This window comes from Drosophila suzukii, chromosome 3, assembly GCF_043229965.1.
Source record: "Drosophila suzukii chromosome 3, CBGP_Dsuzu_IsoJpt1.0, whole genome shotgun sequence".
Classification (NCBI taxonomy): domain Eukaryota; kingdom Metazoa; phylum Arthropoda; class Insecta; order Diptera; family Drosophilidae; genus Drosophila; species Drosophila suzukii.
The window spans coordinates 84,073,012-84,089,053 of record NC_092082.1 but is presented as its reverse complement, the minus strand read 5'-3'; the positions used below and the strand labels follow the sequence as shown (position 1 = coordinate 84,089,053).

General features: G+C 40.8%; 5 protein-coding genes across 5 annotated transcripts; 1 reads left to right on the top strand and 4 right to left on the bottom strand.

The window, feature by feature from the left end:
- Nucleotides 1-49: 49 nt before the first annotated feature.
- On the bottom strand, nucleotides 50-2,229 carry Alg9 (alpha-1,2-mannosyltransferase Alg9). Its single transcript, XM_036817385.3, has 4 exons — nucleotides 2,001-2,229; nucleotides 1,575-1,937; nucleotides 1,040-1,517; nucleotides 50-981 (listed from the first exon to the last, which is right to left on the bottom strand). The coding sequence occupies exons 1-4, from the start codon at nucleotides 2,159-2,161 to the stop codon at nucleotides 109-111; spliced, it is 1,875 nt and encodes a 624-aa protein (XP_036673280.3). The 5' UTR covers nucleotides 2,162-2,229; the 3' UTR covers nucleotides 50-108.
- A 168-nt stretch (nucleotides 2,230-2,397) lies between these two features.
- Nucleotides 2,398-4,582, bottom strand: LOC108005035 (synaptic vesicle glycoprotein 2B). Its single transcript, XM_017068172.4, has 9 exons — nucleotides 4,428-4,582; nucleotides 4,205-4,366; nucleotides 3,984-4,146; nucleotides 3,757-3,878; nucleotides 3,281-3,695; nucleotides 3,101-3,227; nucleotides 2,752-3,035; nucleotides 2,570-2,697; nucleotides 2,398-2,515 (listed from the first exon to the last, which is right to left on the bottom strand). Exons 1-9 carry the CDS (start codon nucleotides 4,498-4,500, stop codon nucleotides 2,469-2,471), a joined length of 1,521 nt encoding a protein of 506 aa, XP_016923661.3. The 5' UTR covers nucleotides 4,501-4,582; the 3' UTR covers nucleotides 2,398-2,468.
- Nucleotides 4,583-5,067: 485 nt separating this feature from the next.
- Nucleotides 5,068-7,495, bottom strand: LOC108005036 (synaptic vesicle glycoprotein 2B). The gene is made up of 9 exons (XM_065865384.2): nucleotides 7,327-7,495; nucleotides 7,098-7,259; nucleotides 6,810-6,972; nucleotides 6,463-6,584; nucleotides 6,099-6,405; nucleotides 5,937-6,044; nucleotides 5,743-5,875; nucleotides 5,233-5,644; nucleotides 5,068-5,177 (listed from the first exon to the last, which is right to left on the bottom strand). The coding sequence occupies exons 1-9, from the start codon at nucleotides 7,424-7,426 to the stop codon at nucleotides 5,143-5,145; spliced, it is 1,542 nt and encodes a 513-aa protein (XP_065721456.2). The 5' UTR covers nucleotides 7,427-7,495; the 3' UTR covers nucleotides 5,068-5,142.
- Nucleotides 7,496-8,983: 1,488 nt separating this feature from the next.
- Saysd1 (SAYSVFN motif domain containing 1) lies at nucleotides 8,984-9,691 on the top strand. Its single transcript, XM_017068174.4, has 2 exons — nucleotides 8,984-9,178; nucleotides 9,238-9,691. Exons 1-2 carry the CDS (start codon nucleotides 9,035-9,037, stop codon nucleotides 9,625-9,627), a joined length of 534 nt encoding a protein of 177 aa, XP_016923663.4. The 5' UTR covers nucleotides 8,984-9,034; the 3' UTR covers nucleotides 9,628-9,691.
- Nucleotides 9,692-9,838: 147 nt separating this feature from the next.
- LOC118877679 (uncharacterized) lies at nucleotides 9,839-14,903 on the bottom strand. The gene is made up of 6 exons (XM_065865375.2): nucleotides 14,547-14,903; nucleotides 13,612-13,975; nucleotides 13,445-13,556; nucleotides 13,249-13,388; nucleotides 11,756-12,980; nucleotides 9,839-11,615 (listed from the first exon to the last, which is right to left on the bottom strand). The coding sequence occupies exons 2-6, from the start codon at nucleotides 13,925-13,927 to the stop codon at nucleotides 10,502-10,504; spliced, it is 2,907 nt and encodes a 968-aa protein (XP_065721447.2). The 5' UTR covers nucleotides 13,928-13,975; nucleotides 14,547-14,903; the 3' UTR covers nucleotides 9,839-10,501.
- Nucleotides 14,904-16,042: the final 1,139 nt, after the last annotated feature.

Genomic DNA, 16,042 nt, shown 5'->3' with positions numbered 1-16,042 from the left:
GAATTATTTTTTTTTTAGTATTTTTTTAAGAAAAGAATAAGTCAACCACTAAGGATAAAATGCTGTTTCAATGGCATGTCTCCAGACTCTTTCTATCTGGGCCTGCTTTTACCTGCCATTTCGTTTCGTCTTTCGCTTGAGCAGGTTAAAGTCTCCATACTGAATGTGATTGTCGGTCAGGAATGGCACATAAAAGGCACGCAACACCTTGTGCGACTTTTCCGGAATAAGAAAGGGTAGGCTCTTCATCACCGACCATTCCTTGGATCGTTTTGAATAGTTGGGTTCCAGAGCCGTATATTTGCCCTCATCGAAATCGACGAGGAAATCGCAACGGTCATAGTCGAAGTACATGTGTTCGTTTTCCTGGTTGAGATCGTTAAAGTACGGGTGCACCACCGTGGTGGCGTTTTGGCCTCTATCATAGTACGCGGGCAGCATGCCCCGGAACTCGGATTTCAGGAAACGCAGACGGAAGTTCTTGGCGGGAAAGAAAAAGCTTCCTGGGTAGCGGTGCCAGTCCTTGCCAATGCACACATTATAGATCACATCTGGGTCGTATTGCGGTGTCGCCTTGAATTGGTTAAGTTCTAGCATCAAATCCATCGGGGCGTGGTAGTTCCTGTAGAGGGCAAAAACCCGGGAAAGTCCAAGCAGTGTGCTTGTCACCATTACCAGGATGGCTATGAACATGCTGTGGTCCAGATAATGAACTCCCGACTTAATTTTAAACACCAGCGATTTGATGCGAAAGAAGATGCGCTGATACACATCCACGGTGATAGCACCACATAGCGAGATCAAAGGGTATACAGGGAATAGGAAGCGCTCCTCCTTATGCGGTTGGGCAAAAAAGACGAGAAGCCACAGGTAGAGGGGAGCTAGCGATATGTAGTGTGGAAAATTCAGCGTCGATTTCGACTTGGCTGGCACAATAAGATAGTCCATGACCAGCATGATGGGTAGTTGTAAGGCCAGAAGCTATCAGGAAAAAAAAATTGTAAGAGGAGTTCTAACGAGATACAAGATAACTACTCACCCAAATAATATTAAAGTTGAGGAAACCATTAATGATGTAGTAACTCAGTGGTTCGGTGCCAAAAATGTTTGGTCCATGGCTGGTGAACACATTATACCACACAATATTTAGAGGAGCAAATGTCAGTTTGCCAAAGTAGCTTGTGTCAATGGCAATCATGGGAATGGCCACCGTGGCACCAGATATTAGAGTCCACTGAATAAATGTCTTCCAGTCACGCTGCCTCAGGAGCATTTCCAGGACCAGCGGAATGCCAATAAGCGCAGCAAAAGGCCAACCCAGTAAAGCGGATATGGCCGTCAGGAATATGGCAAAACAATAGTTTTGCTGCCACCAGGCGGCCAGAGCAGCACATCCAAAGTACATGGAAAAGGAGGAGGGCAGTAGAGCCGTACTAGACACGAACATGCCCACACTAAAGAGTTGGAATATCAGCCACAGCCGACCGATGTGTATTCCAAACTCCTGGCAAATGGACCTGATATGGTACTGTTGTTAGTATACATTCCGGTTGGCATTCGTATCTTAGTCTTACTTGTACATATATCGCTCCATTACGGCGCAGGCGAATCCCAACATACATCGCACCATGTAGAAGATGAGAATGGGACTGGGATTGAACATCTTTTGGTAAAAGTAGCCGGGCACGCCCTGCAACAATAGGTAGGTGTAGGATCGGAGTCCAAACTGCGGGCTGTACTCCCACGTTTGCAGTCCGTGGCCGTTGATGATGTAGTGTAGGGGTTCCCAGTAGTTGAAGGTTTCATCACAGTCTGCGATGTAGGCCCAAATTGCGCTGCACAATCGGGCACTCACGAAAGTTTTGAAGGCGGTCTGGACACTGGGCATAATGGGATTTGGCATGCCCTTCTCCTGGCCTCCTGTCGCGGATGGCTTGCTGTGGATATTGAGTAGGATTAAGCCGTTTAGTTGGAATCAGTATACGTGGGCACCAACTTACCGCTTCTTGGTGTCCTTTTCCTTCTTTTTGCCGGCAGGTGCACCGTCTTTGGTCTTGTTGTTGCTGCCATTCAGACCCAGTCGTTTGGGCGGCTTCTTCGACAGAATCTGGTTGTCCGCCTTGTTGGCTATATAGCGAGCCCGCGCAGCCGGAGGCGCCATAATCCGGACTTTGTGGGAAAATTGCCGGCGAAAAATTTATTTTATCAATATTATGTGGCGATGTTATCGATAGCAGAACAGTTATCGGATGCGTGCTCGTGAGTGTGGGCATTTCAGCTAGGGTATTCTTGCAACGACGTCTGTTATCGATATATCGAAATGAAAATAAACGTATTTTCAAACTCAGGATCCGGGTCACCATATATGATCCAGAGCTTAAATAAAAATATAAACAATTTTCAAATTTATACATTTAATAAGCAAAGTTGACGAAGAAAAATATACAAAGACAAAGGAGAAAAACATGTTAAGCTGAATTCCGAATTGGCAGGTAATGAACAACAACAATGCACACTGAAAAAAACCACATTGCAAAAGTATTAATTTCATTTAGTTTAATCTACTTACCAATAAGCGTGCAAGTAAACATGGCAAAGGTTGTATTGCAGTAAGGTTGCAGCATAACTCCCATTAAGTTTGTGGCTGCGATGATTCCAAGTCGTCCAAGAGACATGCAAAAGCTTACTGCCTTAGATCTGATCATAAACAATACAATTATTAAACACCTAATAAAATTGATTAGTATTTACCTCAAGTGTGTTGGCACTAAATCAACGATGGCTCCTATCATAATGGAAATCGAGAGCCCAGGTAAAAGAATGTAAAGGCAAAATAAGACAAGTACTCCCGTGGGATTTTCCATAATGTGCAGAAGAACCCCACTTAACACAGCAACTGCAAGGGCAGCTAAGAGCACATTCTTTCGACCCAAGGGATTAAGTATCACTCCTTGAATGGAGAATCCAATTAAAAATGCAAAGCCTACAATAAGGTTGTCAATATAGGTTTTGCTCGATATGGGATCAGTGCAGTCCTGAAACAGTAGAAAATATAAATATTATAAGATGAAATTGAGTTTCAAAAATTAAAAATGTTTACCAAGGTTTCTGTTACATTCGGACTTTCTACGGGTACACTTAGGATTTCGCATACTGTAGAGGAATTGTTTTCGGCACCTGATGAGCGGTTAACAATTTCTGGAAACCAAAGTTGCATGCCATTTGAACTAAAAAAAAAACGATATATAATTAAAGCTTGGTAGAAATCCCATAAGATTACCTGAAAAACATTCCAAATAATGCCAGATTACATAGAATGAAATTAAATCCATGGGGCTTATGGAAAAGAGGAACTGTTGCTCTGCATATTTTGGATAATATACCGCATCCTTGGCTTTCGGCCAACAAATTTTCGCCAGCTGGATCTTCTGATTTCAGTGTAAATTCATCACAGTTGAGGACTTGATGTATTGACTTTCCCCGGTTAAATTTGCTTATCCATGCAACAGCTTCTATTGCCTCTTTGTTCTTATCTTGTGATAGTAAAAGTTTCGGGCTCTCAGGATAATATAGTAATATCAAGCCGCCAATGAGTCCTGGTAGTAGACTAACTAGCAATATTAAACGCCATGGCCTAAATACAAAATCGCCAATGGTGATAGCCCAGTTTGAGGAGAGTACAAGCCAAGCAGTTGCTGAAAGGTTAAGAAACTTAAGTGCATTGTTCAGTATTAATTTATTAAGAAGCATGCCCACCTGGTACATATATTGCCGTAACACTAACAAACATTGTTGAATAGTTAATCGCCACAGCTCGATGTCGGGGTATATTGAATTCACTTAGATATGCATAAAGTGCTGCTGATACTGCGCCGACACTGTATTCATATTATAATTGAATGTGAGAATTACATCATTACAACTACATAATAGTCATGAGTAGAAATGGTAATATAAAGAAAGATAGAAACTTTCAAACTCACCTGATTCCAACTAGAAGGTTTATAATGTTGAAGAGCCAAACGCTTGTAACAAACATTAGAACAAACTGCAGGGCATTGCTAGCGAAATTACCATAAAGTAAAACTTTCCGGCGCCCTATATCGTCGCTGATGTATCCCCATATATAGGTCGATAGGAAGATACCTGTGCAAATATGAGGAAATTCCATTGTTTGGTCGTAAATACTTAAATCTTGACTCACCTGTAACACTAGCCGCCATCATCACACCTTTTTCAGCCTGTGTCGTTTCGAACTCACAATGCGATGCGATCACAATAATACTCATGGCTTGTTGGGCTGCAACAGATGTAATTGTCAAGAGCCCGCTGACAAGGAGGAGTATCCATTGCGTTTTCCCATAACCTGGTATTCAAAAATTTCGTGTAGTATCACGAGATTGACAAGCGAGATTTAAATAATTTACCGATCTTCTCCAATATCGTGTCGTAGTCCCATACATTGGGACCGAGGGTATTGCTCTCCAGCGAGCTGTGCATCTTGACTTTCTCAAGATATTTGGAGACTGGTCAGTCAGTAAGTGCAACACTTGCTTTTAAGCATTGTATTCTAATAACCCCCTGTAGAACACTTGAGCGACATGTGAACCGCAAACCAGTTTTGAGATAAAGGCATTTGTGGTTTTATTTCAACTAAACATTTTACGGAGAGATCTTACGCACATCAATGAATTGGATTTTATATGCAAACTGGTTGAGAGGGAACCTAAGTATGCTTTGTTTATACTCAAAGCGCTATGGGGGTGGATTATTTTAGCTTGGCATCTCAACTTGAGCGCACTAGAGTACTTTGATTTACAAAATGTTAGTAAAAATAAATTAACTAAATTAATTAAACAGATCCAAACCGAGTTTATGGTGAATTCCTATTGTAGTGTCTAGGCCGGTTTTATTTAGGTAGTGCCATTCTCTTTTTAAGAACAAGGTAATAAAAACTTGACTTACTTTTAATAGTCTAAGAATCGGGGTGATAAAATGGATTCAAAAAATAAAATTTAAGGCAAAAGAAAAAGGTAAAATATATTTCTCCATGCAAAAAATCGTGGCTTAATTTAAAACATTTATTTATATGGTACATAAATTAATTAATAAACTAACCTACTTAAGCTATGATGGCAAAACTCAAATGGGTAACAGCAACGTCAGACTCGCACAAACTGTAAATAAAAATATTTAGTATCGAAAGCACATTAAACCCTTGACTATACTCACCAAGAACAAATCCAGAGAAGACTCCAAAAGTGAGAGAACAGTATGACTCTAGAAGAATTCCGATGATATTACTTCCAAAAACGCTGCCCGTACGCCCCAGCATCAAGCAAATGCAGACCGCTTTTCCGCGAAGGTGAGTGGGTACCAGATCAACGACTGCACCACTCAGAATCGACACACAAAGTCCCGGCAATACCAGATATAAGCAGAAGCAAACCACAATCACGACTTCGTCTTTGATAAATATTAATGCGACTGCACAAGCTCCGGCTAACGTTAAGCCAATTGAAATTGAGGCCTTGCGACCAATTGTTTTCAAAACAAATCCCATCAGTATGTAGCCAACAATTAAGGCCGATCCATAGGTAATGGTGTCTATATAACTCTTTGTGTTTATATGGTCAACGCAAATCTGCATAAAAATTGATGACAGCAAAGGGTTAGTTTGGATATTAAACATAGCCTACTTATGAGCTACCAAAAGTGTTTATTACTATCCAGTTTACTTACCTTATTGGTTGCATTGGCTTGCATTTGATCTATTGATGCATCAATGACTTGGCAAACTGTCATTGAATCTTCAGCTTCATTTGAACCTAACCGATTTTGTATTTCAGGATACCAAAGGCCCATTCCCGAAGAGCTGTTTACAAAATGTTAACTTAATTATTTTAAAAGCAAAACTAAAAATATTAATTACTCACCTGAAAAATAGACCACACATTATGGTACAGCTAATAGCAAAGTTTACCAAATGGGGTCTTTTCAGAAGAGGCAAGGTTTCCTTCCACATTTTCTTGATAGTGGTGAACCTAAAGTACATTTTTAGTTTTAAGCTGATTATTTGACCAGCAATATAAACTTACGCTGACTTAGAAATAAGTAAAATATTTTCTCCGTCTGAATGAACTTCTGTTTTCAGCTTATGAACCTTGAATTCATGCAGGTGCTTGCCGGAATTCGTTACAGCAATCCAATCGACGGCAGCAAAAGCCTCTTCGGTTTTATGTAGGGATATTAGGATCTTAGGACTTTCAGGAAGGGACCACAACATGATGGTTCCCACAACACCGGGCAGCAAGTAGAAAATTGTCAGCAATCGCCAAGGGCGGAATGAAAAGTCCTCCGTCACACTAACACTCCAATCCATTGAAAGGATCATCCAGGCAGTAGCTTATGGGTTTGAATTTAAGTTTTAAATAATCTTGAAACAGTTAGGGTATAGAATACCTGGCACATAAACCGTTGATATTCCCACGAAAAGACTAGCATAATTAATTGCGATGGGTCTATGACGAGGAGTAAAGAATTCACCAAGGTACGCATAGGTTGTTGATGATGCTCCCGCAATGCTGTATTGATAATAATAATTTTGTTTATTAATGGAAAAGTTTTCTTATAATTAACTAAGTTTTTTATTATATTTTGTTTGATATCAAGGAAAAGCGGCTATTTTGGGTTAAGGCCGGTTCGGAACCAGCTTACAGCCCTTACAAATAATAATAAAACACTTCCCCTGATAACCTAGTGTTTGAGTAAGTTCTAAATTACTTTGTTTGTTTTATTTAAGCACTTACAAAAATCCAACTCCAAAACGGATAAAGACGTAGAACCAGTAACTTGGAATTAATGTGGAGCATAACGATAGCACGTTTCCGGCGATCGTCGTATATATCAATACTGGCCTTCGACCAACAGTGTCACTTAGGTAGCCCCAAAAGTAGGAAGAGCAGAAAATACCTGCAAAATAGTTAATGGCCACGTGAAATATACAACCATGAAAACGTGAAAGATAAAGTTTTATTCATGCTGATTAAAATAATTTATGCAATGCGAAATAGGAGACGCAAAAACTGCTAACTCACCGATAAAACTGGCAGCACTCATGATGGCTTTATCCATTGAATTCGTGTTGAAATCACACTGGGAAACAATCGTGATATAGGACATGCCCATGGTCTCGTTAATGACCATCATAAGCAGAAGTCCTGCCGCAAAAAGGACTATCCACTGAACTCGTCCGAATCCTTGGATATATTAATTATGAAAACACATTTTAATAACATTACACGTTTTCTAGGACATTTGCACTACCGATTATTTGAAGCACTTCCTCATATTCGTGGCCAGCATTGGGATCTCCGCCCACCGATTTTGGCTTCGCCTCAACATCTTGGCTTGATTCCGAACTCATTTTGATCTCTTGGATTTACTTTTTAGATTTCTGGCATTCCCGAACCTGCGACAAACTAAAACTGAAGAAGATACCGGGGTTGATGTGGGTATAAAAGCAGTGGCAGTGGCAGTGGCAGAATTTGATTCGGGCGATAGAGGACGCCCCCAGAGGTTGGGTTATCAGACAGAACAATAAAGATAATTGAGGGTCTAGATGATATTCTGTTTATTTATCAAATGTGTATCACTCATTTGCTACGACTGGAATCTTAAAAATGGAAGATCCCCCTTACCCACCGAAACTGTCTAGTTTATTCCGTTTTTTCAATTCATTAGAGCAAATAATGCAAAGGTTGGCTTCATTCGCCACCAGGTGCTATCATAAATTCGCGTGTAATGACACAGTGTAACAAATTTAGGGAAAATATTTCAATAATATTCTTAGGTCTTGATAGTCCCATATAAATATTTTTTTAATATATCATTACCTAAATAAAAATGTGAGTAACTACACAGAAATATGCCTCTACCTACATATTTCCATTAGGGGGGTAAGTACAAGAAAAAGAAAAGACACATTAAACATAAAAAAATGTTATCTGGCCTTAAGAAATACAATTTACAGCTTACTAGCATTATAAAAGTTATTTAAAACATTTAGGCAACAGCCCAAGGTAAACACTAATTTTGTTGAAGAGTGATACTCTTGGGACAATAATTGTTGATGAATGCAAATAGGTGGTGGCTTACTTACAGTAGCAACAGATCTTTGACAAAAAATATTATGTTTATTTATTTACTCTCTAATGTTTATGATTATTAAAAGTGTGAAAACGGAATGCCACTTGGGGCTTACCGACATAAATCCCGGGCCACATGTCGACATATGTGTTTACTTGTGGGGAAGTTTACGAACGGGACTGCACCTTGAAGCGACCCTATTGACATCCACATATAAATATAAAATTTAAATATTAAACGGTATAATGGGATCGATCTATGAAGAATTAGTATTATTAAAGTTATGCCCATACTTTAAAACTATTGATTAAAATTGTAATGACCTTAAAAGTCACATATATGTACTACAACAGGATTAGTTAAAATTTATTGTGAATTTAAAGAAATGAAAACCTTTTCTTTACACGGGAGTTAATACTGATCTTTTCACTTCAGAGAAAAATTAAGCACTAAGTAAATTTACATTTAATATCAAAAGATTATAGTTCTGAAAAGCAAGTGTCGCAGAAAAACAGGTTCCGAAATAGAACAAATTAAAATGCTCAATGTTTAAGCAATACACCTTGAAGCAAGAAATAGGTTGCTGATTTTCTGACAGCCTTTAAAAATCTTTAAACCAAACCAAAGTTAAAAAAATCGATACAGCTTTACGTTCGAACTTATAAAACTTCATTAAAATATTGTTTTGATACTTTTTGTGTGAAATAACGCTAATTATTTAAAGTAGTTAAATTTAAAAAATTTAATTTTCAAATTCACGAGTGTCCACTGTTTTATATCGATAAGATTACGTGGATGTATCGCTTTGTGCCTATCGATAGGCTGTTGACACGTCCAGCGTCCAATCTGGTAGACAATTGACCAAAAACAAAATTAGTTGCGATTTATGGCTGATTTTCAAGAGCAGCTGCGACAATATCGCCTTCAAAAAAGAAGGAAGGAAACGGTTGACAACTTCAAGGACAAATTGCGCCGATTCTGGATGTTGGGGACCGGAGCTAACAAAGATACAACGATAGAGGTACAACAGGTAAGAAATCTATACATTTCCCTTATATATAACATTTTTAAACCAATTTATGCGCATAGGTACCAAGTAAAGCTGAAGTTGCATCGGAAAACTCACTAGATGAGGCTGGAACCTCTAGTGAAAATGAACTGTTGCCAGAGGAGAGCCCCTCCAGGTCCACAGATCATCACCACAGGGAAAACAACGTCCTAAAGTACACCCTCTGGGCTGTCTATCTTCTGTTCTGGATCACTCTCTATGTGATTGCTATTAAGCTGAGTTTTGGCTTAGTTTTCCTTATGTTTTCCGCACTTTTTGGCATCTACTTCAATACCCGAACGGAGCCAAAGAAACGGAACGAGATGAGCGCCTATAGTGTCTTTAACAAAAATTGTGAGAGTATAGATGGCACTTTAAAGGCCGAGCAGTTCGAACGAGAAATTCGGTATGGATCGGGAAGTGTACGATAGCAATATTTAAAGATATCTATTATTAACTGTAATATAGGCAATATAACATAATATGACCTACCCAGCCCCTCATTGTAACTATTTGGCTCTCTAGGAACCAACCTATAAAGTTTCTCATGACGTGTTACCATTAACTATTTTAACTCGGTGTATATGCCTTTAACGTTTTCAATAATAACTTGAGTCATTTCCGATTTCCAATTATGTACACAGTATTAAGGGTTGTATCTTTTTTATTGGTAAAGTATAAATTCATTAACTTTTTTAAACGTTTTCCACAAAACACAAATCGAATTTCGTTTATCAATTGCCTCAACTTGAATATCAATAAATTGATTACTTTACATAAGTGCTGACAATATTTTAGATTAGGTCCTATTTATTAGCTAATCTTACAGTCTGCGATTTATCTAACAAGTATTTATATACACTATAATTTATTGGATACACATTTCCATGCGTGCTTTCATTAAATTTAATAAGGCTGTTGAAATAGTTTCTAGAGAGTTAATGTTTGTAGGCCTTAGTGCATAGATTTGTATGGCAAAGGATAGGTAAACAAACATCATAACGATTAAGTAACTGTATCCATCTATTTATCCGTGCATCCATTTAGTGAACATTCAGTGCTCAGTTGATCAATTCCAAGATCCTTTTAGTTTAGCTACTACTTCTATGAGTATTATTATGTACAAACTAAAATAGGGTTATTCTACCATACTAGATTAGGTCCTGTAACGTTATTGTTCCCCTGGGCAGCGAGGGAAAGCTATCGAGTCACCAGTTTCCAGCCACGAGGTCACCCGTCTCACATGTGGAACTCCTGATCCTGAGCCAGCAGGAGCTCCCTGGCGTGGGAACTGTACCCCGCGTGCTAGCACTTCGGCAGGAAGGACTTTCTGGAGGGCAGCAGGCACAGGATGCTCAAGGCCATGACCATGTGCCAGATGGAGTGGACGATGTGGTAGTTCTGCTTGGTCTGCAGGAAGGCATAGCACACCAGACCGGCGACCACGAGGGTCAGTCCAAAGGGCAGCCACACGGACAGGTACCTCCGTGAGGGGAACAGCTTGCGGGACTTGGTACATCGTAGCCCCCAGCTGGTTGAGATCAGGCAGATCCCCGTTAGAGCTGGGGCCAAAAATACCCACAAGCTCTGCTTGTTTAGCTCAGTTCCAAAAGCCAGCAGGATGGCTCCGAACATGTGCAGCAGCGAAACGAACTCCGACCGGATATGGGCCATGGCCACCAGAGTGACCCAGATGCTCAGCAATCCGCAGTAGAAGTCGCAGAACTGCAGCACCCCGATCTTCACCAGGCAGAAGCTGTACTCATCCTCGCCAGCATCGCAAGCGTGGTAGAAGATCGAAAAGAACATGGCGAAGAAGTAGATGACGCCCTCGGTGTAATAACGCCTCTTGACCGCCATGTAGATGCTCGGGAAAAAGAGGAGGTTGCTCAGTGTGAGTAGCAGTGTGGCCAACAGGATGGACATGTTGGTGGGAACCTGTGAGTCCTCGGTGCAATCCCATCCGCGGTAGCCCTTCGAGCAGACGCATGTAGAGAAGACGAATCCGCCGGACATGTAGTGATAGCATCTCCCGAAGCGGCCACATCTACCAGCCACACAGGGACTGGAGGAAACCGAGAAAACCACCGAGGTGTTGCAGTTCTCCACCGCCACATGTTGCTCCATGGCCGCCTTGTGGTGCTCCACGAAGAGTTGCGTCATCTGCCTGAAATTGCTGCTGCACTTGTCGTCCATAATGCACTCCTTCACCTTGAGTGTCTCGGTTTCGTTCATTGCCTCCAGGCAATCCGGAGATTTTAAGCAGGCGGCATAGCGGGGTACGGACTCTGCACAATCACATGGGGGACGCATATCCGCCAACATGTCCTGGTGTTTCCTGATGAACTCCTTCACGCTCTCCATGATGGACACTCGAGCGGTTCCGGAGCCATGACAGAACAACCCCATGGTCACATACCTGCGGGATGAAATGGTATCGCTAATTAATTATTAAAGTTTAAAAGGGGTACAGGAAGATTTGTATCTTTGTCCGTATCTCTGTCCGCATTCCTGCCCCTATCCGTATATGAGGTAAACTTTAGGAACTAGTAAACTCACCACCGCCCGCTCTCTGGGAAGGGAACGTGGACCAGGCCCATGCTTTCCGTGTGGTTTACAACAATAGAGGCCTGCTTCAGTCGTTGGCCATACCGGCACTTGTCCGGATATTCCGGCTTGCCCGGCTCACCCAGCTGCATGCAGACGACAATCTGCATGCTCTGGTTGCTGGATGTGGTGACGGCGGGCACTACCTCCTCCTTGGGATCGCCGATCAGCCTCTCGGCCAGGATGCCACCCAGATCCGGAGACTGTGTAGGCAGACTCATCCTCAAGCTGGCCCTGTGAGCCTCCTTCATGGAAAGGGCGAAGGTCAGGGTCCCTCCGATGTCCGAAACCTCGCCCAGGTCAAAAGAGAATCCTGAATGGGTTTGTGCCGTAAGATTAAGTGTTTCGGGCACCGTGCCATTAACATCCGGACGGAGATCGTAGTCGAACATAAAGAATTCGCGGTACGTTTGCCGCAGCAGGGAGTAAAAGTTCATTTGGCGGAACTTGGTTGGTTCCCAGGGATTCGGACTGGAACTGTTGGTAGTGTTCATCACACTCTTCTGTTTTTGCAACAGGCTAGCCGGCTCTTCCGTTATATAATCAAATTGCAGGGCATATGATAGACTGTGATTTGTATCAGTGCCCATTTCCGATTCATCCGCCCCGTTGGAAAAGGTCAACAGGGCATAGTGCCAGGCATTTGGCTGCACGCCGAACGGAATTGTGATTTCCGCGGTCTGGTTTGGCCGGATGATGGTGCCGTGACCGTGACTCTGATCCGTACCGCCCAGCGGGTATCCATTGGCCCGCACATGGAAGCCCACCGCCGGACAGTCGTCGCACACTTGGTCGAATATTATCCGGGCCGTAGCATCGCCTATATCGTCTGGCACATAGAATCTGTAAATGATTTCATTGTTTGCGGTCGGTGTGCTGTTGTGGTTTTCCGTAATGTTTTGAAATTGAGCAGCTCGGCTGGATTCCCCCTCTTCCAAGGGTTGGGATTTGACTACAGATGCTGGCTTCTGTTTCTGCTGCTTGGGCGGAACGGAGCGCAGGGCTCTGGATGTGTTGAGTCCTTCCCTGATATTGGTTCCATTGGCTCCAATAAGCTCTGGCAAAACAATACTAGTCAGATTGTCCTGATGCTCCTGACCATTGTTTATGATAATCGGACGGAATCGGGACACGGACATCTCGGCGGACAACAGTGTGTCACATGAGGCTGAGAGTCCTGCAAACAAAAATGAAATTCATAAATATTCATGGGACTAAGCACAAAGCCAAAATAATCCCAATCGGTGTTTTTGCATATTCAAAATGTTTTTATCTCTGGGGTAACAAAGTCATATTTTGCAAATATCAAAGGAATAGCTAAAACATTTCAAACCCTTTTGTCGTATTTTGTTTTTATCATGCAGGGGTGTCAATAAATATTTGGATATTTTATAATATCCGTAGTTTTTTTTAGCAATAAAGTTATGACCTTAAAGTTACTTTACCTTGTTGTTCAATGCGGTCATTATTGGGATCTGACCAGCTCACAAATGCCACCGCAAACCAGTTGCCTATATGAGGACCATCTATAGTAATACGCTGCTGTTGCTCGTCAGATAAAAACTGCAGATCATAGACCTTAAATCTGAAAGGAATTAAATTGAGGTATATTTATAATCAAACATCCCATATTCCAATTACCTCTGTTCCGTGGTAAAGAAGTTCTTTGGAAAAGTTATATTTTCTGGACTTATAACTGGATAACTGCTCGCCTTCAGATGCAGCGTGACATCCTTGGGCTTACACTTTCGTTCTGGAAAATAATAGTTGCTATAAAATGTTTAGCATTTATTTTTTATTATACTAACGAAAGGCACTTTTGGGATCCTCAAACGCTTTGAATGTGAAGTAAGCTGTACGAGAATCGGGTGGAACATCAAAATGTAGGATGGACACATCCTTGTAGGATGTGTATTTGAGCAGTGAGTTTGAGGGCAGTCGAACCACCAGTTCCTGATCCTCTGGCAATTTCATCTCTTCAATCGGCACATACTTTGTGTATTCATCTGAGGGATTTTGCAGTACTGGAACACTTGAGTCCACAATTAGTCGGTGGTCGATTAGTAGTAGCATGAACACCACTAGAGGACTGCAGTTGGGACGATGTATCAGTATCTGAACCATCCTGACCTGCGTAACTTAATCTATATCCGAAACAAGTATTCGTAACTCCTGGAAATATAAATGGGTATACTTTAATTTAAATTTAGTATAAACTTACAAAGGCATTATGTATGATTTAAAGACCAAACTTTCGATTGGGTAATTTGTTTTTATTTCGCGTGCCATTTCCAGGAGCAAGCGGGCTCAACTAGGATGCGCCACAGCCCTATAGAGGCCATGGTTTTGAATCCACGGACAAGAACACACACACAAAATGCTGGGCCTACGGATGAGCATAAATGTACATATTCCCACACCCAAAGTTTTTGGCACAAGTACAGACATAAAGGCTTTTTGTATGCTGGTGCAAGTAAATTGCACCGTTGGCAAAAATGCCGAATTCCGGCCCATTTATGTGGCGCGGCCAAAACCAATGTGTGGAGTCGGTTGTCGGTGCTGTGGAAGTTGTCCGGCAAAAACCGAAATAAAAAACTTCTGCATTCGATGCGGTGACGCTGGGCCTGAACTGTGCATTGTTGGCTAACACCTACTATAATTTATGGCCGACTTGTAGCCCCAGAAGACTCAAGAGCTATCTCGACCAGACTGTTGGATTCGTTGGATTAAAATGGGGGTTTACCTTTTACTCACAATTGATATTCAACCGCATATTTTAAGGTATACGAATATATTAAACTTAAAGTAAGCCCCTATAATCTCTAAATTTGATTTACTCAATGGAACCTGTTGCAGTCTCAAGCATAGATAGTATTTATTTACAATTTCGTATGCACTAAACGAGCACAAAATGCGCCCGAATTTATATATTGTTTATGGGGTAAATGGACGTATAATATATTTGTGGGTTTGAGAGAGCTTTTAATTAGCAAACGTATGAGTTTTCAGCCAGAGAGACGCGACACAACTGACGCCTCTTAGTTTTGTTTATAGAATTCGTGTTTGACCTAGACTCTTATCAGTGCCACTCAATTTTCTTATCGAATCGTTGTAGAAACATGTATGAGCTTATCAGTTGGCTATGAGCTCAGTCAATAGGGTATTATTTTATATTAAGGTACATGATTTTTATAGCATAATTTATATTTCTAGTTCTATGGCATTCAAATTCATTTGAAATGAGAGGCAACTTAGCTTGAACCCAGTTTTTATGGGGGTTAATATGTGTTAAAACAATAGTGCATACAAACATTCAGCTTTTCACTTGAATATTTAGTGATTCATTCAAGCCAAATGACGTTAAATCTTTGAATAACTATGCAAAATGTATCTCAATTTCAAGACACATACCTTTGCTATAATGTTGATAGGTTAAATGCCTGCTTAATTGTCCGTAAATAGGCAAATACATATCAAATATTATGTTTGCCGGATTATGACATACTGCTCTGCCGGTCAGCAATAGACTGAACAAATGAGCTCAGCTTACCTGGTTTTGTTTTGTTCATACTTTTCGCAGAATGCAGGTTTCAAAATGGCAAAAACTTGTGAATGGGTCTTGAGAGAGGTCTTATACTTTTTTGGATAGCACTGGTCCGCGGGGAAAATCCGCGTGACGCATTCAAGTTTACGATGCATTTGGGTAAATAAATAAGTATGCTGGCACTTAGGTAAATAAGCTGTCGCGGAAAAGCTTTGTTGACTTGTTTTGGAACTTCCTCGGCGTTGTCATTGGCGACGCTGCTACTGCAATCGACCGCTGATATTGGATAGTCGTAAAACAGATAACGGCTTTGATTAATAAATGGGTTTGTGCACAAAGCTCCATTGTTTCTGCGAAAATGGGGAAAATCCCAAAGCAAAAGCGATGTGAGCTTGAAATAAATACTTTGTAACATGTACAATGTAATTAGACCTGGATTTAATGACTAACATATTTAAAAGGAAATAGTATTATTCTTGCTTTTTTATAGCATAGGCATAGCCATTATAGAAGCACTTATGTTGATTGGAATTCCAATAGAAATGATGTTCAAAATACTTACTCAATGTTTGTCACTAATCAGAAAGGTTGCAACATTTAAAATAAACGCTTATATTAATAGATTACTTTTTACTATATCAATTGAAAAAAACACCTAAGTCGTTAAAACGTTAATTATTCTTATCAATAGGCGC

Coding starts and splice junctions, on each gene's coding strand:
- Alg9 (XM_036817385.3), bottom strand. CDS start 2,161: ATGGCGCCTCCGGCTGCGCGGGCTCGCTATATAGCCAACAAGGCGGAC. Junction 1,518..1,574: donor ATGGAGCGATATATGTACAA/GTAAGACTAAGA, acceptor GTACCATATCAG/GTCCATTTGCCAGGAGTTTG. Junction 982..1,039: donor TCAACTTTAATATTATTTGG/GTGAGTAGTTAT, acceptor TTTTCCTGATAG/CTTCTGGCCTTACAACTACC.
- LOC118877679 (XM_065865375.2), bottom strand. CDS start 13,927: ATGGTTCAGATACTGATACATCGTCCCAACTGCAGTCCTCTAGTGGTG. Junction 12,981..13,248: donor TGACCGCATTGAACAACAAG/GTAAAGTAACTT, acceptor TTTTGTTTGCAG/GACTCTCAGCCTCATGTGAC. Junction 11,616..11,755: donor TTCCCAGAGAGCGGGCGGTG/GTGAGTTTACTA, acceptor TTCATCCCGCAG/GTATGTGACCATGGGGTTGT.
- LOC108005036 (XM_065865384.2), bottom strand. CDS start 7,426: ATGAGTTCGGAATCAAGCCAAGATGTTGAGGCGAAGCCAAAATCGGTG. Junction 5,876..5,936: donor ATGTGTGGTCTATTTTTCAG/GTGAGTAATTAA, acceptor TTTTGTAAACAG/CTCTTCGGGAATGGGCCTTT. Junction 5,645..5,742: donor AAGCCAATGCAACCAATAAG/GTAAGTAAACTG, acceptor ATTTTTATGCAG/ATTTGCGTTGACCATATAAA.
- Saysd1 (XM_017068174.4), top strand. CDS start 9,035: ATGGCTGATTTTCAAGAGCAGCTGCGACAATATCGCCTTCAAAAAAGA. Junction 9,179..9,237: donor CAACGATAGAGGTACAACAG/GTAAGAAATCTA, acceptor TTATGCGCATAG/GTACCAAGTAAAGCTGAAGT.
- LOC108005035 (XM_017068172.4), bottom strand. CDS start 4,500: ATGCACAGCTCGCTGGAGAGCAATACCCTCGGTCCCAATGTATGGGAC. Junction 3,879..3,983: donor AACCTTCTAGTTGGAATCAG/GTGAGTTTGAAA, acceptor ATATGAATACAG/TGTCGGCGCAGTATCAGCAG. Junction 3,696..3,756: donor TACGGCAATATATGTACCAG/GTGGGCATGCTT, acceptor TTAACCTTTCAG/CAACTGCTTGGCTTGTACTC.